Source organism: Nipponia nippon, unplaced genomic scaffold (assembly GCF_047370975.1).
Source record: "Nipponia nippon isolate SJK-2023a ecotype South Korea unplaced genomic scaffold, ASM4737097v1 scaffold_4, whole genome shotgun sequence".
NCBI lineage: Eukaryota > Metazoa > Chordata > Aves > Pelecaniformes > Threskiornithidae > Nipponia > Nipponia nippon.
Window position 1 is genome coordinate 54,736,928 of NW_028262358.1, and position 21,869 is coordinate 54,758,796.

Here is a 21,869-nt window from a genome sequence, read left to right on the forward strand (position 1 = left end):
GCTGTGTACATGCATACACGTGTTACATGCTTGCTAATGCTCTCCAGTGGCATGTGTACCTTGGCCTGTCCTACCAGCAAGGGGGCTTGTTACCCTGAAGAGCTTTCCTCCAGTTAATTGCTGCTGTGGCTGCCTGTGTGGCCGTGGCCACAGGTCTGAGTTACTGTAGGACCGTGGCGCCTCTGTGTGAGGCAGGAATTCCTGCTGGGTGCCTGTGGGCGTGGGGAACATTAGGGTTTCCATGGTGGCCTTGCACAAGGATCGCTCACGGCCCCGCTTGCAAAACTCTGCTGTGGGGCTGCCAGCCAGGGCCCCGCAGGGTTTGGCTTGTGCGGGGGCCGGCAGGGAAGCTGTACCAGGCCCTTTGGAGGAGAAGTGTGGTGGCTCAGCTCAGCAGGGGACTTCAGATTCTGTGTTGGGTAGGGTGGCAGTTGAAGAGCTGATGGGACTGCAAGACTGAATCGATGCCTACCTGGCTTGTGTTGCACGCTTGCCATGACTTGCAGCAAGAGGCTGTCAGGAGCTTTAGTTTGGTTTGTGTCGCAAGTGAGGTGTATCTGTAGTCCTTGAGTGAAAGCTGTTATTCGTAGATATTGTATGGTTGGGGTTGTGGTTCGGAGCTTTTCTTTCTTGTTATTGCGTTAAAACGGCATTCCTAACAGTTGAAGAAGGTGCAGAATTGTCATGGTTAAAGTGTTTACGGGAAATGTAAACATACGATGGAGTATACTGGAAGAGCAATTTAGCTGGCCTTCTGTTTAATTTGGCAAAATCTCAAATATCATTGAGTGGTAGTGGGTTATTCAGCTGTCACTTTGAATGTTTTCTTTCTCTGTGCTCTTTTCCGCTCTTGCTGCTGATCAGCTCAATGATCGAATCGGGAGAAGTTTAGGAAGAAGCACATCATCAGCAGTGGCATGGCTCTCCCACTTCGGTACGGGATGTTCTCATCACACCAGAAGTACTATTTTTTTTTAAGTATTTTGCAGAATGGGGTTTTCTGCTAAAATAAAAGCAAGAAATTAAATGAAAATGTGTATGTGCTTGAGTTTTTCTAAAAGCAGCAGTAGGAAGAGAAAGCAAACAGGTTTCGGTTTCCATAGAAACAAAGAGAAAAAAGAATATCTCAAAGCAGCTTGTAATTCCTGTGTCTCCTTTCTCACATTAACACTTAACCAGAAGTCTCGGAAGTAACCAGCTTATCAGGGATCCTACTTCCAAAATGCATGGTTTCAATTCAGGGCGGCTAGAAACGAAAATACAGTAAAGAATTAGATCTCGATGAATAACTTCATATGTGCCACATTGTACTTTTAGAGCATTGAAAGCTGCATTTGCTGATTCAGTCATAAAGTAATTCAAGTTTAAAAACCACCATAGTGTGTAGCATCACACAGTTTGCTATCAGCCATAAAAACGTTACTGTTCAAGTGCTTTACACAACATGCCGAGAAGCCAGAGGGTGACTGCTCCGTGCTGGGAAGAACGGTCTTGCTACGGCGGCTCAGTGCTCAGAGGTTGTGTTGAAAGCCGCTCATGGAGCGACTGGTGCGACGCTTCCCGGTGCCGCTCGGAAGGGAAAGCGGCACGGCTGAGGTGCAGCCGGGGTCCGGCTGCCGCAGCTGGGCAAGGCGGCGGGAGGCTGCTGCTACGGTGTCAGCCCGGGCACTGCGGCGTGGCACCGGCGGCTCCGTGATGCAGGTGCCATGTTTGCGCCCGGGGGCAGCTCAGGGCAGGTTTGCAGAAGGCAGAGGGAGACTGTGCTCTGGCCACGATGGTCTCTTGCGGTGCTGAGCATGCTGCGGGTTTGGAGTAGGGTCTGGTTGCTGGATGTGGTTGTGTGTCATTTAGGGTGTGCTAGAGTGCAACACCACAATTATAATCAGAAACCTGATAATGTTTTATAGAAGCAAATTTTCTTCAGTTCATTTAACCTGCCACTCTCCATTAGCACATATTCTTTATTGAGGAGAATAATAGTAATGAGTATAATATTTTTCATATACCATGGTGCTAAGCTATAATGGCATATGTACACATTAAGGAAGGTGTCTATTAAGGATCAGTACTCTGGTTTAATGCAACATCTGCTTTAATGCTTAGAAAGTGGAGAGTTAACATTTTGATTATATTTGCAGATGATTCTGAAATAAAGATATTGTAAAAGCCAGTAAGGGCAGAGATACATTTCAGAACAATCTAGAAAAATTAGGTTGACGGTAAATAACAGGTCAGTTGTGGAAAAAATATGGAACTGGCATAATTGGAGAAAAATAGTTAAAATGCCAAAATTGCATAATGTTCTGAGTACTAAATAGCATACTAACAATGGAAGTCAAGTCAAAAGCAGGTTGTGTGCCAGACTATAATTTCAACTGTGTGAAAACAGTGCTGTGTTAGACGTGAAAATATTCTTCCATTTGTAATGGCAGAAGATTTCTAATCACTGAAGACATTGTAACTGGGTTTCTGACATTTCTGTGCTGCCTTTATGAGTTTCCTGAAAAGTGTGAACTGCCTTCGCTTATTTCTGTACTAAAAACAAATTTTGAAACTGTAAAATGCCTGTTTCTCTGTGATCGTTTTAACAGAAACCGTAGCTCCTCCAGGATATTGGTCAGCAGCTGGGAGGACTAAAACCACTTTCCCCTTTGTGATCTTTGAGTGACTAAATTATTCCTAGATCTTAGCTATGCTATGAAATCACATTTCCCAACCTACCCTAACTACTTCTGACATTGCTGTCCTGTTCGCTCTGGGCGAAGCCGTTGCTGACTAGCCGCGTCGTATAGAGTAACTTAAACACATTAAAGTTCTTGAAGTTTGAGTCACTTTTTATTTGCCTGTGGAAACTGCTTGTGCGCTTACGGATGCGTGCATGCTTTGGAAGGAGTGCCTTGACTGTCTGGTATTTTTGTGTTAATATTGTCAGAATATTGCACAGCCAGTGAAGTGTCAGAAATGTCCATCTAATAACAGCTTGGGTCTGTGCAGAAAACCCTCTTCCCTTCAGAGGAGAAACTGTTCTGTGTAAGCAAAACTTCACTGGCTGGAAAAGTTTCCGCTGATTTCAGCACTGACTTCCAGCAGAAATTATTTTAAAAGTTCATTTGGGTTCTGATGACCCAAGTATCTGTTCTGCAGAATGGTTGAGAAATGAACATCAGCAGTCCCTAGGTTAATGGTGGTTTTGTTTTGCCGTCTTGCCTTCTTTTTTTCCTTGTGGTTTGTGGCTAGAGCACAGTTGTCTAATGTGATGATATAACCTATTTGCTTCTTGTGCTTTGCCTGCCTTAGTCCCAGCAACGATACCGATGTCAGTCAATGTATTGGGTTAGCTCTGTTGAATCTACGAGTCGGAGAAACAGCTGCAGAAGTCCAAAGACTCCTTAACAACTGTTCAGCTTACTAATATTTGTTTTCCAGTTCATTTTTGGTAAAAGAGGAGAGGGATCCACCTGATGCTGCAATGTTTTGCTCTTCATTTCTTGAGACTCATCCTCACTGCCCTTTTTCTGTGTTAGTTCCCGCAGTAGCTTTGAATGTGTTTACAGTCTGGACCAAGGCTTGTGAGTCCTGGGAGCTGTGGGCATTGGCAGTTGTGAACATGATCTCTTAGGCTCTGTAGACATTTATCTTAAAAGAAGTGGTCCCACTGTTGCTGGTAGCGCTCCCAGATTCAACAGTGATGGTTGAAGAGGTTGAGGACGTGGCCCAGCCCCTTGAAGCAAGGCTGGCATTTTGCATGGGGTCTGGGCTTTTCCTTGGGTCTGTGTACCTGCAGCAGCCCGGCTGCCAGAGTAGCCCAGGAGGCTGCAGCGTAGGGCTGAGACTTTGCAACGCCAGTGACGAGGTGCTGATATCCATGTTTCTGTCTGTTTTTTTCTTATCCCGGGGAATTCATAAGGGATGACTTCTGTTAATAGCTTTCAGTCGTGGTACTTAAAATTTGACTAAACATTCAGAGAGTGCCATGAGAATATATGGTGAAAATGTATCCTGTCATTCAGCTGTGTTATAAAAAGGGAGAATATCATCAGAGATAAGTTTCATTGAGTGTTAGAAAGAAGCAGAAGGCCCTGAAATCTTTTCTTTGACTGAAGGTGGCGGAAGAGGGTATGCTGAGCCTGCTGGCATCCTTCCCAGCCCAAGCAGAGATATAGTAGCTTAATACGACATGATAAATCAAGTGCAAAGTTGCTTTTCTTCCCATGGAGATTGTATGTAGAATAATCTATGACTCCATTACAATGAAGACACAGTTCTAAAGTAGCAGGGGAGGGGGAAGGAGAGAAGCAATGAACAAGTCAAAACCGAAAAGGATGTACAAGGGCAAAGCTGACCTTCCTGGTTCTGCTGTCGAGCTTTAGGCTTTTTTGGTTTTATTGGGGGGGGGGGGGCAGGTGCACTGGTTTCCTGCTGTGATTCATGCGCCAGGCCAGTTGTTTTAAAAAGAAAACAAAAGCAACCCAACCACCCTGGTTTCCACTCGGGGTGGTATGTGGGAGTCTGCGTCTTGCTGTAAAATTGTGTGGTTTTATATGAGGCTCGTATAGCTGCCTGTGCACAAGCCTGTTTGTGCTCGCTCGCCACATGTTCCAGCTGACGGCACCGTATTTATGCCTCTTCCTTTAAGTTTCCATGAACTAAAATGGCAGCATATTTCAGGGTTTCTTAGGAGGCGAATGCAATGCTTGTTTACATCCCAAAGAAAGAGTAAAAAGTGTAAGAGTATGTAAAGTCCTGGACTTAAATGAATGAATAATAAACTCTTAGTGATGTTGGAAACTTGATGTGTTGTAATTAACTTGTGAACTTAGTGAGTGCTGGGCCCTACATGAGCATGTCAGAAGGCTGTAGCTTCTTTCCAAAGAGGTGCTAATCTGAAGGCTCAATCCTGCAAGCGTTGCTGGTTGTAAAACTTATTTCATCAGTTGCTCTCATGGCTTTGCAATAACTATGTTACTAAAGTAGCCCTTCGCAGGGCTTTTAGATCAGTTTACTTCTGTAATGGCTCTTACAAAGTATGTCAAACAACGATTCGGATTTTAAGATCACTCTGAAGAAAAAATTGCTGTTAGAGATGTTTGAGGTGACATGGTTTTGTCTTACTTTAAGGAAGGATTGCAAGGAAGGGAGGAAAACTGCCTGGCATGGGAGTAGGAGCTCTGGGCCCAGTTGAGTCATTTGAAGCACTTTATTGCTTGTGCCTTGGCTGTGAACTCACATTTCAGCCTGAGTAAATACACTGGGTGTCTTCTGAAATACGAATATTGGTAGTGTCAGTGCCACAGCATTTTGTCAAGGTTTCTACCCCAGTTTTACCTCCTTAAGGTCCTATTTTCAGCTCCCTAATTTTTAACCGTTGGGCTGGTATATTTTCAGTGCCAGAAGTCTGCCTCAGGCTGATTTCCTCCCCCGCCCCCTTAATATTTGTTTTAATTTGAGTAAAAAATAATGTACTCTTTTTGAGAAGGCGGCTAGGGGAATTACATTGTTTCTTAGTGTTTGACAAAAATAATTTCCGGAAGGCTCTTGGTTAGTAAATAATGTAATACAGTGGAAACTGTGGGAAAGGAGAAGAAAACAGTGGAGACCTCTAAAACGGCCTGTATGAAGTTGCAGCGGAGAGGAGGTATTTTCACAGCTGTATTTTGTTTGGAGTTAGGGGAGCTGAGGAGCTGACACTCTGCCTGACCATAGCATGAGAGCTGCTGATAGCAGATCCAGAAGGACGTCAAGACTTGGAACAAAATGACTTGTGGTGGGAAGTCTGAGATGAATTTTTGAGGGCTAGGGAGGAAAATAATGCCACAAAAGTCCTGACACGTGTCCCAAAGCCTGAAACGTTGTCAGGCCAAAGACAATGAAGCCCTGAGCAATCTGCTGCAACCGTTGGTGAAAGGTTATTTCGCCTTCGTAGCAGGGTAGCAAATTGAGCATGCCTGCTGCTGTGGCAGTGCAGTGCAGTCAAATGCACTCCTTTAAAGTCTGAAGGCTGCATTCGTATTGAAAGAAATCTGGCGTTGGCATTATACTGATTGTTGGGTGTTTGAAATAGAATCCTGTTCTCACGAGAGTCCATTCGAAGGAGAGTTCAGTATTCATCAGAAAGTACCCTCTGTCTTTGGATCAGAGGTCAGGACAATTGACAAGTGTTTAAACTCTCTGTGAGTAACTAATATAGGTATTGCAGGCATCATCCATGTACTTGTCTGTTTGTCCTGATGATTTTTACACTGCAGATTGTTTCTATGTCTGGAGATGCTAGGTTCCTTAATTTTGAGGTACCTGGCTTCAGAAAAATCTGAGCATTTACCCTCTGAAAATGACTTTTTTCAAGATGCACAGTGTCCATCCTGTTAGATGGCTTTAAAACATAAGCTTTAAAAGAAAAAAAGGCAAAACCTGTGAGCAGTGAACACTTCAATACACGGAATGAGATTTGATTTTGTTTCTGTGGTGCTTGTGTGAACACATCTCCATTATACATCTCCTGAGTAATGACTGCCAGTCAGGCTAAATGGGGCTCGCTTAGGAGAAGCGAGTTTTGCAATATGTTGCTGACTGGGGAACTCAATAATTTAACTTCAGAATAACTGTACTCGGAGAACGTCTGCTGTAAAGGGACAGAAATCCAACGTGAAGAAAGATAAAGCCATAAGAAAATAAATGAGTGAGATCTGGATGATCTTGCCTTACAAGAATGTTTTTACTTAAGGAAACATAGAGCGTGTAAGAGTAAACTGAGCTATAATTACACGTAAGTTAATATTTAAGCTTCTAATACACGGAAAACCACAACTCTATAAACTTTGTAGTAGGGGAGAAGATACTTCTTATGTGTTAAATTTGTATAAGTTTAATTTTCTTCGTATTCTTCTTGTCTTCTCAGCTACAAGAAAACAAGAACCACCCATGTTTAGTCATTTATCATGAACTTTCCATAAACTCAGCTTAACAACTGCTGCTGTTGGCAGTTAGATAAAATTAACAGCAGCCTGGCTTAGCTCTAGAGGGTCTTCAGGCTTTCTCTTATGTAAAACAATAAATAATTCTCTAGATTAGATTTCTCTAGGTGGATTTCTGTATCATTGGTGACCAAATGTCATCTTTCTGAGAAACATAGTCCTTTATTCTGCATTAGATTCTAAGAATTGCATTTTTCATGTATCTGAATGTTAATTTCAGTATGCTGCAATTTCTTTACTCTGTATCTCAGCCAAGCTCAATGGAAATTTGTAGAAATGAAATACTATCATTGAAGTGACCCTGTGAAACATTGTAGAATTACACCACTATGCCTGCTGTACGGTTAGAACGAAAAGCCTATTCTCACCTTTCAGCAAAAGTTTAAAAGTATTTCCGTAAAGCTCTGGCATTAAAAAAAGCCTTCTTATTCTTACAAAGGAGGCTGAAAGGCACGTCCTAAAAATAATATACCACCTAATAATATAGTGCAATAATACATCTAAGTTATACTGTCCTGTAGTATGTGCCAATATGAATACCTTTCTTTTAACTTTTTTAAACAACTGATTTCATATTGGTTAGGAGTCTCCCAGCCATTCAAGCAAAGTAGAGATTGTTGCTCATATATATTTATATAGTTATATGTAGATACAGTAAAAAAAAATTCTCTTAATGCATGGGTACACTGAGAAGCTGAATTTAGATAATGGCTACTATATGGTGATAGTCGACATGGCACAGATGTTTTTTGTATATTTTAAGATGTCTCTTGCAAGAAGCGTGGTCTGCAAGAGGGCTGGTGAGTGGCAGTTAGAGATCTATTAAACTACCACATCTTAGTGGTGACATCCTGATGTGGTTCTCCAAGCTAAATAAAACACAGGAAAATGATATAAAAAGAAAGAGCACGCCTAGGTAATTGTTACCAGTGGTAAATGTTTGCATCTCAGAGTTCATAAGTGCGGTCAAAGCACCCAGAGCAGTCCTAAATAAACAAACAGTTACCAAGTGAGTCAAAATGCTTTTTAGACCTTCTTAGTACGTTCATCGTGTTGAGCTCCTCACCAGTTAGGTTAGTGGTATGTATAGAAAGTGCAAATCTTTCTGGGATAGATAGAGAGCAGGAGAGAAATAATGCCAATTTCAAGACTTCTGCTGAGGTTGATGAAACTTGGACTGCTTGTGTGGTTGTATGACACTGCATCCAGTGTAGTTACCTTTTTAACATAAAGATGTTAATGCAAAATCTGTCATTGCTGACATTTTTGAGACACTTTTAGTCGTTGGAGAGCTTAAGGCTGCAAGAATTAATCAATACATCTGAAAACTCTTCATGTGTCCGTTGTCTTCCCAATGTTTTCACTCAAACTTTTGAAATTTGAAAGCATGCTAAATGCTTGATAATTGATAACCCAATCTTTGATGTTTACAATCTGAGAAAAAACGTCGGTACATATTTATATTTACTGCTGGATATGTTTATGAGTTGATGAAAGTCTTGAGGGTTGTGTTGTCTCTTCCCTACAGGTGAGCCTTGCATATGCATTGTGGGTCTTAGGCTTCAGTAACAAGGGCAGCATCAGATTTTGAAGAGCAAAAGTTTTTATAATAATACATTCAATTGTTTTTTCATAGGGCATCCTACAGAATGTTTATAAATCAATCTAACAGATCATGTGGTGGTGCAAAAATGGGTACGAATCTTGTTTAAGATCATGAGAAATGAGACAGAAGGCAGGAAAGGTCATCTTTCTGGAAATCATGATGTTTGTGCTGGGCACTTGGAGTGCTTTGTAGAAGAAGAAAGTTCTTTCAGAAACATTGAATTTTAAGTTATCTATTCCATGTACTAAAATGACTCTTTTCTCAGTAAAGGCTGAAATCTGAAGTAGGAGGTAGGTATTGCAAAGGGTTGGAATGACAGGAATGGGGTTAATCCTGTTCTTTTACAGTTGCAGGAGATAAAAGGGTGCTGACATGGAAAGGCAGGTTTAAGCCAAGTTCAATGCTGTATGGTTGCTAAATCTTGGCTCTTATTTTTAAACATGCAATTTCTATATAGAAGTTCCTAAAATACAAAACACTTGTACCGAGAAGTCTTTTTGTCACTCAAATGCATTTGTTTGAGACATGGGTAGAAAGGAGTTAAAATGTCTTCATGAACAGAAGCCAGTAGCTGGATAGTGTGAAAATTGAGCAGTTTGGCCAAAGCATTTATAGTAATGGAAAATATTTGTATTAAATCATATTGAAGTCTAGAAAACCATCTGAAGCTTTAGTATTTTTTGTAATAGAGATTAATAAAACTTTATGCTAATGTGTCATAGAGAAGAAATAGCTCATTTAGGGTACAGTATGTTCCTTATCTGACCTACTTACATATTCTGTTTTGCAGTTATAGGCTTCTAACAGAACTTGGCAAGAAATGCTACTTCCCATTTTGTGCCTGTTAAGCCTTTTGAGGATGGGAAGCTAATAATGGTTAAGCAATTTGTAATTTTTTAAAAATCTTATCTTCGGAGAAGAAAGCAATACAAAGATAACCACTTCTTACACAGAGTGCTCTTGCTTTTCAAGGTATGTAAGTATAGGAAGAGTTCTGCAGTGGTTCTCTCGTGGCACAAAAAAATTGGTAGAGAGGAAGAAAAGGAGACAGACTTGTAAAAAAGCTCTGCTTTTATTTTCAGTCATACTTTTTGAGATCAGATAGAAAGAGAGCCTGAACTGTGAAGAAAGTGGAAAACTGTACAGACATACAGCTCGATCCCGCAGGCTACCTCATATGGGGGGTCCATTACCCTAAATGCAGCTGCCTCTGTAGAGTAGTGTGGCAAAATCATAGCAACTGTATGACTGGAGAGATGTTGCGAAAAGCACATGCAAGGAAAACTCATTTGGCTCTAGCATGATAAAAGTATGAATAATTCTTTAGAGCTTTATGTGACCAATTGTCTGAAGCATGTTTGTTTCTTCTCTGCTAGGAAGGTGCCGCTGGGGTCAGACCACAGACGTAGGCAGCTTCTCAGAAATGTGCCTTCAGGGACAGGAACTTCAATCCAAGTGCCCAGCAAACAACCCATTCTGGATAGCATTTGCGGCATATTACTTAATAATACTAATAATAGTAATAAAAGTCTTCCTTGAATAACTGGTGACTTGCCAGCTGGGTGTTTTCCAAAATTCATTGACTTGCTCTTTTCCAAGATTGCCTGTGCAGGGGGAAGAGAGGGAGGTGTATCTGAAAATATCTGCATAAATGCAATGGACAGGAATAAAGCTTGCAATTGGCTTAAGTTTAAATAATAAAATTCTTGCCTCTGGAAAAACGTCATGCAAAAGAGCAGAGCCGATATCTGGTATTGATGTAATAGGAAACTCTTGAGACTGATATAATCTGAGAAGGTGTCTGGTCAGATACAGATTCCCTGGAGTTTGTATCATGAATGGCAGAGTGAAGTGAGACTAAGCAGCCTCGCATGTGACAGGGTCTTCATTGAAGCTTCATCATTACGTCCTTTGTCCAGCCCTCAACCCCACCTTTAAATTGTCGTCACTTTGGTAAGGAGAGCGTTGTAGAGAGAAGGTTTATCTGTGGCGTCGCAGTCCTGTGCTTCAGATGTGCAGAGGGAAGTCTCCTGCACGGAAGGGGAGAGCGTGCGCATTGAAAGGGGAAGTGTCATGGCCCTGCCGCCGTCTTTTGTCCTACAGAATTTCTTCCTATACGTTGTGCATTCTGCAGTGTAGAGGTAAAACAGCTTTCTCTGATGAAGGCAAATGGCCTGCGAATATTCTCATGCCTGTTTATCACTCTGGAGGAAAAGGGGGAAACGGAGTAACCCTAGGCCTTAAAAGTTTCTTCATATGACAATCAATTAAAACAGACTTCTTGCCAAGCTGGTGAAACTATCACTGTACATTCAGCTGAAGTGGAAAGATCTTCCTGAAAAGTTTTCACGGAGTGTTCAAAGAGATCCAAAGGAAAGGAATTCACTTCCTATCATCTCTCCCCACGCTCTTTTCTACAATTTCCCCTTTGTTTCCGTTCTGCTTTTATAAAGATGCTGCTCTTATCTGAGCTGAAATTTTTATGCTTGTTTTTACTGAATTGCATCTTATGTTTTCAGAACTGATCGTCAGTATCTTTCTGCATTCGCCCCGGAGTTTCAGCAGATTTCAAATCCCTGCATTTGGTATTGTTATCAAATTTAATACCAGTGCTCTTTAATGCATTTTTTTCAAGTCACGAATGAGAATATTGAGTGATAGGACCCAGAAAAACACCCAGGGGAAGTTTGCTTGATTAAATAAAAAAAAAAATCATTAAAAAGAAATAGGGCTGGAATAGGAGCTGGTTTAATTTGCCTGTTGGTTCTAAAGCAGCATGGCAACACCTGGGTTGTGCCTGGCAGATGCCTGCCTAATCTGTTCTTGGTGATCTCCAGTGGTGGCCAGTGTGCATCCCCCTGACTTACTGCAATGTTTTTCTGTTTCCAGTTTGAGTGTTGGTTTTTGATAACTACTTTCAGAGTATTGTCTTTCAGCCAGATTTTCACTCATTCGTTCGCTGTTAATTCTCAAAGATAGTTGTTAATGCAGCCTGCCACAGGCAGTTTCCTAAGTATGCAACCTGAATGTCATTAAGTCTAGCTCATTTCCAAATGTCAGATGTTTCTAACTACTCTCTAACTTGCTAGTTTCTATGCTGCACTGATCCTTTTTGTATTCAGCCATAGTAATTTGACACAGTTTCCACTATCCTTATGTTAGCCAGTTACAAAATGAAGTAGGAGACCAGTCTTTGTGTGATTTCAGTGAGTGGCAATTTAGCTGTTGAACTGTGAGCTTTTCCCAACTTGCCCCTTAAATTTTGAACAGCTTCATTTGTAGTTGCCTAGCTTTAAGTATTACTTGATCACACATTTTGGGAGAAGAATTTCTCCCAGGGATACCCCAAAAGGCACCAAGAAACATAGTTCTGTGTGTATTTATAGAACTGACTCTGCATTTTTGTTAAGGTAAATCTTGCTAAGGAAATTAAGAAGAGAATACAAGTCATCACAAAATACTTGGCACGCTTTGTGCCAGAAGGTAGGATAAAAATCTTCTTTGGGGGGAAAAAAAAAACAACAAAACCCACCCATGCTTAATCAGCATCTGCTTGCTATGTGATACCAGAAAGCAGAATTTGAGAACCAGCTAAAGAGTAGAGTGAAGATGAAGAACAAATTAATGAGGCTTTGAAGTCCATTTAGTAAAGAGCTACCTGGCTGCAGAGATAGCTCACAGTCTTTGTTCTCATAGCGAAATGCATTCAAATAAAATCAAAATAGTTCGGCTTAATGGAAGCTTATTTTTTTGGTCATTAGGTTTTCTCTGCGCTCTCTTGATAGAGAGCTGCATATCTGCTTTTCCTTTGAGTGCAGGAAAATACCTGTTGGGGCTGGTTTTATTACTCGATTTGATTCCCCGCCCCCCCCCCCCCCCCCCATCTCCATGCCCCTAGTAGTAATAAAGCAGTTTATTGACAAAATGAACAATAAAATGAAACCCTGTGTGTGCGTTTTGAAATGTTTGTTACCTTTCTGTATAAGGTATGTTGAAGTAAGACTGAACCACACAATTCAGAGAGGATCTGAATTCAGAGTAGCTTTGTCTTCTGGAGTCTCCTCTCTTTGCAGGAGGAGGGCCATGCCTAGTGTGCACCTTCCCCTGTCCTGCCCGCACCTCTCTGCATGTGCCAAAACCAGGAGGACGGCAGTCAGCCTCTCACCTGGTGTAACTGAGCAGGCGGTGTGACGCCGTCAGGTGCAGAAAGGATGACCGAACCTGCAGAGAAGGGTGAGGAGGATCCTGGAGGAATAGAAAGGGCCCGAGAGCTAGCAATGTAGCGGATAAGACTGCTGTTTGTAGGTACGTTGGGCTGCAGCCAGAATAAACTGGGCTATGAAGACTTCTGGGTGCTAAAGGCCAGTACAAGAAAAAAGTTGGTGCTTGTAGTAGGAAGATTATGAACTTCCTGATGTCAAACCACCTAGGTCTGTCTTTGTGAGTTTGTAGGATGGAAGGATTTTTCTCCTTATTTGAGAGCAGTTTTAGCCAAGACTTTTCATTATCGAATATTCAGATTCAATTTCATCTAGCCAACATTTATAAACGTTCATTAAGACGGGTCTTTCATCTTACAGAATTACAGGCTGGAAAGTCTGTCAGTAGAGGGTGGAAGCAAAAGCAAAAATCACCAGGAATATCACTGATAAAACCAATGTCTGCGATATTTCCATTGTAGCGCTTGCTGTAGATCATATAATTTGGCTAGATGGGGTCGTATCAGAATTTTGATTTTTGTTTGTTTGTTTGTTTGTTTGAATTAAACCACTGAAAGTTTTGAATTTCTTATTTATGAATTGTAGTTATACATTTCAGTATGTTTGAATGTGACAAATACAGTTAAAGTGGACACTTTTCCTAAGAAATTGATCTGTGGAACAAGTTAACACTCTCATCTTGAGTATGTTAAAAGGCAATCGTATAAATATAAACACTAGTAGATTTAGACAAACTGATAAATAGACAGAAAGTCAGTATTCTTTAATATTTGTTTTCATAAAGGTGTTTTTCTTCATTTAGAATCTTTCTCTGATGTATATTCTGCATTGCTTTAGAACCTACCATTATCCAAACCCTTCGTATCTTTGTTCCAGTGGTACTTTTATATGTATTACATATGCAGAATTACCAGTAAGTTTTCAAAAACTGTACTTGTGTGTGCCAGCTTCTCTCCTAATTGGGTTAGAAGTATAAAACTGGTAGGTAAACAAATTCAAATTATGTCTTAATGAAGTTTCCAGGGTTCAGTTGACAGGGTAATAAACCAAATAGGTATTTTTATCATGTTGCAGCTTCTTTGCTTCATTGCATGCAGTGATGTAGAGTGAATTAAATATATGGGTTTGGGGTTGGGTGGTTTTAGTATTTATGATTTAAAAAATGAGGAATAACCAGAATGTTTTGAAGGGCAAGAAAGGAAGCAGAAAAATCCATTTCAGGAAAAAAAAAATGCTTACTCTACATTTTTTTTTTTTTTTTTTTTTATGGTCAAAATGAAAATTTTGACAGGATGTTAGTTTTGCACAGAGGAAACCAATTGTAGGTACAGAGCCTTTTACATATGATGGAAGAAATTGCAGTAAGTCACTTTGTATTCCAGTGCAGACTGGTCAGTGGGGTTTTGCTATGTTTTGCTATGTTAATCTCTGCACGCCTCTGAAAAAGTTCCCTCTGTTAAAGGTGGTATGGCTCTGCTGACCTCAGCAATAGCAGCGTTTTCCTTTTAGGTTGGATTTGAGCTGGGCAATGCCATTCTCCTAAGCTGGTGGTTTTCAAGTTGTAGTCCCTAGCCCCCTTCCTGCCTTTGGACCACAAAGGGCTCCATGACATGATGGCTAAGAACATATTATTATTTCAGATGCATAAAAGTCTATGACATTTCTACGGATGTCTACTGCTCCACTGGGAGGAAAAAAAAATAAAGAAGAAAAAACAAAAAAAAGAGACAGACACGTATAAAATGCAGGAGGCAGAGAATAAACTGCAGAAACCACCGCCAGTCTACTGTTCCCAGCAGTCCTATCTGGCCTGGGTACCTGCTGCCAGCCACGGGCATCCTGTTTGAGTTAACACTCCTACCGGTGGAGCCTCCCCAGTGTTTTCTGTATCGGGAAATTTTTTGTGGTGGAAAGAAAAGAGCGAGGAAATTGCATAGAATAAAATGATAACTGGCACTGGGGAGCCATGAACTGATTTTGGTTGTGGGTGGCTTTCCAGTTTCTTGCTTCAATAATTTTTTCGTCTGGAAGCAGAGCAGAACTGATCCTCTTCTGATTACTCACTGGCACTTTCATTTATTTTGAAGGTGCGGTTCTTAATGATTAGGGGTGCTTGGTGGGGGAGTTGTTCTTCAAAGCCTTGATTTCCAGACCAGAAGGCTCATCAGACAACTATTAAACTATTCCTTTTCCTGTAGACGTCAGTTGATCTTGGGATGGTATGCCAGTAAAGGTTGTATTGGCGCCCGGAATTTTGAGACGGTGACCAAGCGAAGAGAACAAAGCGGGATTTTCACAAGACACATTAGATTTGGCAGTAGCTGGATCCCAGCTCCCTTAGACTGCTGCTTTGTGATTCCCACCAAGGGAAAACCCTGCTCCAGGAAAATAGTCAAAACTCCACATTTTCCATGTTGGCTTTCTCCCTTCATCTCTACTCAATTCTTTCCACCTGGTATCTAAATTGTTCAAATGGAGTGATCCTGTTTCGGTTGCTATCAAAGGGTCCACAGTTCATACATAAGCCCATTTACCACCTCTTCCCGTACTCCCCAGTCATTTTTTGGGAAGTTCTTTTTCCAGGACTGCAGTTATTCTTGTTTTCTGTGGTTCTGAACTGGACACAGTAATGTTTCTCCTTAATCCTGGTGACTGACCATCTTTCTCTGTGTAAACCTGGCTTGCTTCAAGCAAAACCCCCACACTTCAGTGATTCCAAGAAAAAAGGAACATAACCACAAGGTTTCCCCAAGGATTTTGCATACAGCTGATTCACTTAACCTCAAAGATAATAAATTATGGAAAAATTTGGACTGCTTCCACATATTCACCATGTTCTGTAATAGAGCTGAATTCCCCCCCGCCCCCAGCAGAGACTGGAGGAGACTCTGTTCAGTCAGCTCAAGCGTGCTGTTGAGCGTGTTTGTGGAATGCATAATACCGCTGTTTTGAGACTTGATTATTCTGTCTGACTTGTTTCTAATGCCTTAGACTTTCGCGCTGTTACAGGAAGGCAGAATATATTTTAAGGCCGAAAATTTCATTTTTAAAGAATAAATACTCCTCTCCAAGAAAAAAAAATAAATCTAGAATTGTCGGGCAACAGACAAGAGTGATGATGTCTTTAGTAAAGCTTTATTAAAGGACTTTAGAGAAGTCATCATAATAATTCAATGACATAGGTTGCTTCGGGGCAATGGACTAGATTCTTAAGGAAGAAAGATGCCCTCCTCTTCTATCACTTTATCATTTCCAGCACAGAAAGCCTCTTCTCTTCTTGCGGCACTTAGTGATGTCAAACACATGCTATCTGTGCGAGAGCATATAAAAGCTACATAATAATGTTCTCCATCTTAGATAAGCTTGTCATGTTGATACAGTTACAGTAAACACTTGAACTTATGAACAGTGGTTTCACTGTTCATGGTATTCATTCCTAAGTCCCTGATTTTTACTGTGCAACTCTCCTTTTTGTACTACTTTGTCATCTCTTAGTAGACAATAGTTCATAGATTGGCTTTACCTTGGTATTTCTCCATTGTTGCAATATTCATAATGCGGAATTTTTCTTTTGTTTTTAAACTAACCTAGTCTGATATGTATTCTCTGAAAAGTGGCCCTACACGTGAAAGCGGCCTGCTGTCTTAAGTTCATAAAACTTGTAAATATCCAACTTGGGAGTTACGCTTACTGTGCTTTTCATGGCCTCTTCTTGTGTTAGAAAGTCATCATCCTTCCTGCAGGTTTTCTGCAGAAATGTTCTGGCCTAGGTACACGGTTTTCAGGATATTTCTGCATGCATTAAGGCTCTTGTAGTGTGGCCCCGGTTTTGCAAGCAGAATGGAAGCAAGCCCAACTCTATGATACAATGATCAGTGAGAGCACGTGCAGGGCTTCACGGGGTTAAGGAACTGGCCGGCATACCCCAGAGCCTGCCCGTTCCACTCCATCGAAGCTGGATTTGTTGAGCTATTTTAGTGGTTTTTACTTATGTATGAATCATACAGCAAAAGGTTTCACTTTTATTACTGAAAACAAATACGCATTGTAAACTTGAGCCCAAAAGAATTCAGACTATTGAATTGATGTGGCATGCTGTGGATACTGAGGTAGGCTCTGGTTCATGTGCCTGAGGAGCAGAAATAGGAGATCGGGCAGGGGAAGGGAACTAGCTCAGCCCAGGGCCTTTGGGGCAGCGTAAGGGAGCGGGGAACGTCTGCAGCTTTCCTTCCATTGCTCTCCATTTGTAAGCTATTCTGACTGGGTTTCAAATCAGTACTCTTAATTTCCTTGATCACTTGTGTCTGTCTGGCAATTAGTTTCTATCACCATGAGTTGCTTCTGGATTTGAGCAAGCAACTGCCATGAAAAAGACCTTTATGAAATGAACCAAAGTTGTACAAACAACTGTTCAAAGCCAGGGATATTTTGATGTAATTTTAATCATTAAAAAATTACAAAAGAAGGAAAATGCAGCATGCACACTAAGAACATAGATTACTGATACAGAAAGGTGAAATTGGTTGTTATTGCGTCCTTAATTGTAAAGAATGTATCAAAAAGGTTCCTGTAGGATGGCTCAGACACTCTTGATGCTGCTCTGTAAGATCCTGTATAAACTATGACTGTAATGATCTGTTTTCCCAAGAGAAGAAGGTAATTTGAATCCTCCACAGCAAAATGGTCCGTGATAGGTGATCGCTAAAGATATAGGTAATATATATGCAGTTAATATTCCTTTTTATTTGTATAAGTATAAGCTGCCTATGTTTTGGGGAGACGAGAAATGCATGTGACTATTAATGTATCCTTCTTAATAGCAATTACAAAACTCAAAGTTTTGTTACTCTTTTTAACAAATTAGTAGTTTTCATATAATGTTTATGGCATTTCTAATGGGTTAACTTGTTTAGACAACAAAAATGCTTTTTAGCAAACTTCACTTCTTTTAGCATGAAATGAAACAATCCTGCTGACACAATGAGAAAACCATAAGAGTTATTTTTATCAACAACAGTGGCAGTCTTTCAGCTTAATTAATTACAAAGAGGAGAAAGTTCCTATGAACTACAGAGTAACAGCCTGATCCTACAGGAAAGTTAAATCCTGAATGAGTGTGAAAGGAGAGGCACTAACAGAGCTTTTTCTTGCTCCCCTCCCGGGTGTAACTCTGCGTTTTCCTGAGATGCTTCTTTGCAAGTCCATCTCACTGTGTATGGAGTAGCTACTTTACTGGAAAGCCATACACAACTCTGTTAGCAGTCTGGGAACTGAATTACTTCCCTGGCAATTAGAATCGTGTCAGAGGAATGGATAGTAGAAATGTTGGAAGCCTTTTGACTCAAGTTTTCATAACTTTATAGCCTATGCTAGAAAAGCATAGAAAAAACCAGAAGGCAATATACTTCTGCAAAGTAATCCTGACTTTTTATTGTACATGGAAATTCATCACACTCACTCACACACAGACTTCTGCTTTCTGCCTCCTGGATCCAGAAATCTCTTTGTTTTTTCTGGCATTCTGAAAAACAACATGACACAGTGTCCTTTTGGCCAGATTGACAAGACAAGAGCTCTTTGGTGCCAAATTATATTTTGCTCCCATTAGCCTGTGTTGCCCCAGAGGCAGTATCTGCTGCCCACTCAACACGCCAGGAACGGAGATGCTCATGAGCAGGACGTGCTTTTTACAGTCCTCATACTGTTTGGGAACAAAAAATTAGCCTGGAGGTTGGGGAAAATCCATGTTAGAAGAAAGATAAATGAATGCTTGTCAACTCCATCAGACGAAAATCTGATGAAGGCCTTTGATACTTTATTATTTAAGAAATCTTTTTGAGGTTAACTGTGCTCACTTGCTTAAAATGTACAAGGATGCAGCTGACAGGTTTTGTCATGCAAATAGTTGAATGCCGTGATTATTTAATTAAAGCTGCCTTGGCCTGTTCAGTTCTTCGCTAAAATGACAATGTGCATGTGATCTTTTATCACAAATGTAGCCAAAGCAAATCAGTTTTGTTTTTCTCTTGTTAATCAAAAATTAAAGCAGAGAGTATTTATTTTTCTTGAATTATTTGACACCACAGAACCAGTGGGATAGAGATACACTGGTTCCATGAATTGGCAAGTTTTGAAGTTGGATTACTTTATCTCCATCCTTCTTCTTTTTGTAGGAAATTCCACTTATTTGGATGACCACGGACCACCCCCTCAAAAGGTGAGCTGCTGTTATTTTGTGTTTGCTTTCTTCTTGCTTTTTTGGCTTTGGTTTTTAATTAATTGTACGTTTACTTGTGTGCAAAGCAACTCTGCTGAGTTTACATCAACAGCGCTTGGCCTTTTCAACTTTTTTCCCCCAATGTTTTCAGGCATTTGTAAGTAACTTGGGTTAAATCTCTGTGTGACTAAACTAATGGAGTTTTTGTCACTGAGTCAAGGGGAGACAAGATTTTAGCAGTGTTTTGTCTGTCAGGACATTCTTCAAAAGCAAGACACTGCAGTTGGAGCTAATAAGGCAAGTGAAGATGGCCTTTTTGCTGGCAGCAGTTCCTAGAACATGGGTTCTGCTGCAGGTGCAATGCTTTCAAGCAGAGCAGTAGGATATGTTTAATGAATGTGTGTAATGAGTCCTTTTATAGGGACAGGGTACACTGTTCCCATCACTATGACTGTGCAGCTTTGACTTTTCCCTCACCATCATCATGGTGCCTTATGACATTTCAGGTGAGGACCAGCATCGCGATGGTTTATTCAAGAGGAAGAAGTAGAAGCAGGCACTTAGGGTCTCTTGTTTTATTTTCTTTTGTTTTACCCTGTGTTGATTTATTCTCTAAAACATGATTTGGTACTATCTTGTGTCTGTCTTTCCAGAAAAGAAGGCTGTTATAACTCCTTTGGTATAGTAGCTATTTAAAAAAAAAAAAAAAAGACAGCAGTTCTCTTGCCACGTTCTAATTTCTCCAGACTCACTTTATTTCTGTAGGTACGGTGTAGTATCTTATTGAGGTATTTGGGTAGAACTAACTGTGGTTTTGGAGTCTTTATTCTATGCAGTTGCAACACTTGGAGGTGCAGCTTTTCTGAAAGTTTCCTTTCCAAATTATGCAGAATTCTCACTGTTACTTGTAAAACACCAAAGCAGAAAGGGGGGCGGAGATACTGTGTTTATGTATATTATAATAGTTAGCCATAGGCTAATTTATATAATATAGCCTATGACTTTAATATAAAACTTTTCAAGTAGTATTGTTTTAATGGAATTTAGATGCCTGAATGCTTTCAAAAGCCCTATTGGTATTTAAGTAGAAATTTTACCCGTTTTAAGAACTCCCCATGAAAGGGTGAGATTTCATGGTCACTTCTAGCCAAAAAGTGCATTCTGCTGATGAAAGGTTCATTCTTTCCTCAGCAGTGCAGGATTCCCGCCGGGCTGATGCAGGTGAGCTAGAGCAGTTACTTGAAAACATGTCTGTCTTCTAGTTTAGTTTTCTGACAGATTATTTCGCTGATGTGGCCCACCGTTAATGCTCGCGCAGCAGGTGAGAGTGAGTAGTGAGAGATGGGGTGGAGGTGAAAAGCCACTATCTCTGATGGTAGTCCTCACTCATCTCTGTTCAAACTGACCATGAAATCACATCCTGAGCCACCAGGCCTTGAGTTTGAATGCTCAACCACGTGTGTGCATCTGTGTGGTGAAACAGTTGGCTTTCGGTCAGGGGAAGGAGGGAAATGTGGAAAGAGATTCTGTCTAGCTTCGTTATCAGTGAAAGCAAGCTACAATAATCTGGGTTTCTTCACATTTTTGCTGCAAACTCTCTGTGCACGAGATCTGTAATTTTCAGCTGATATGTGGAAATTTGTTACGCTCTTAAAGTTCAGACAGCTCACTTAGAGGGATCATATACATCTGATTTTCTTCCTTTCAACACAAATTACTCAGGTTTTCTGCATGCGCAGTTACAAAAACAAATGGATGTAGACAGAAGTGACAAAATCAACCTGTTAAGTTCATCATTACTAACTGAGATGGGACAGGGGGGAATCTAAGGCTAAACAAATGTTTCACACTTAAAATTTACTTAGTACCTTCTTGTGCTCTTGAAAGATTTTTTTTTTTTTGTTGTTATTTGGGTACCATCTGCTTCGCTTGCCCAGAAGTACAGCAGCTTGCATGGAGTAAAGCATTATGTTTGTCAGGTCACCACAGTGAACACTCAGCTCGGAAGAGTAAAGCAATGCTTCTTCTAGACCTGTATTTTTCATGCTTGTGTTAGCACTCAGAAATGCCTAGCTGTGCCAGTAAGGAAGAGGCTGTAATCTAGATAAGAGTTTTTAACCTTAAACTTTAATCAGATTTTTGTCCTTTTACTTCAGGAATTTTGCGTTACCAATTAATGGTGCTGTGGATGGGAACTGTGCTCCAATGGGCAGTAGCAGTTGGACAGATTTATCCAACCCAGACACTTGGCTGTTTACATTATGAAAATTTCTTTTGCCTATCTAAACATGTACTTTTGGGCTGTATTCATGCAGCTTCATCCAGCTGCAGCTCAGCTGTCTGTAGAAAGGCCAGCTGATTAGATACCTACATAATTGATTGATTGGCTGTGTAGGTACCCTTTGATTAGCTCCTTGAAGTCAGTTAAGTTTTTGGGCTTCCTCTGTTATCATCCTCACTCCTGAAAGCTTAGTGAATAACAGTGGAATAACAGGCTATAGCCTTGTATAGGTTACAGGTATTTTGCTTTTTGAAGTACTTGCCTGTGTTTAGAAATATTGATAAAAGATGGATGCATACATTTTTGATCATCCCTTGGATAACCTGTGCGCAAACCTGCTTGTTCTTGGGTGGGGTTTTGTGTTTTGTTTTTCATTCTTCTAATCAAAACATGGGCTGGGTGGGGATTTGTAAAAGGGCAGATAATTCCTGGTATTTGCTTAGGGTCATGTTTGGCAGGAAGATGCTCTTGCTTTGTAAATCTCACTCATTGCATTATTGGCTAAAAGTGTAATTATTTACCCTCCTACAGCTTCAGCTCTGAGCTGTGAACTCTGCCTGTGTGAGTGAAACTA

At 40.7% G+C, this 21,869-nt stretch overlaps 1 protein-coding gene across 2 annotated transcripts in view; it reads left to right on the forward strand.

The window, feature by feature from the left end:
- Positions 1 to 21,869, forward strand: part of UST (uronyl 2-sulfotransferase) — a 167,845-nt gene that overhangs the window by 45,478 nt on the left and 100,498 nt on the right. For both annotated transcript variants that reach the window (XM_087777011.1, XM_087777012.1), the window contains exon 2: positions 18,971 to 19,014. In XM_087777011.1, coding sequence (XP_087633137.1) covers positions 18,971 to 19,014 — 44 coding nt within the window. The remainder of the gene's footprint in view (positions 1 to 18,970; positions 19,015 to 21,869) is intronic.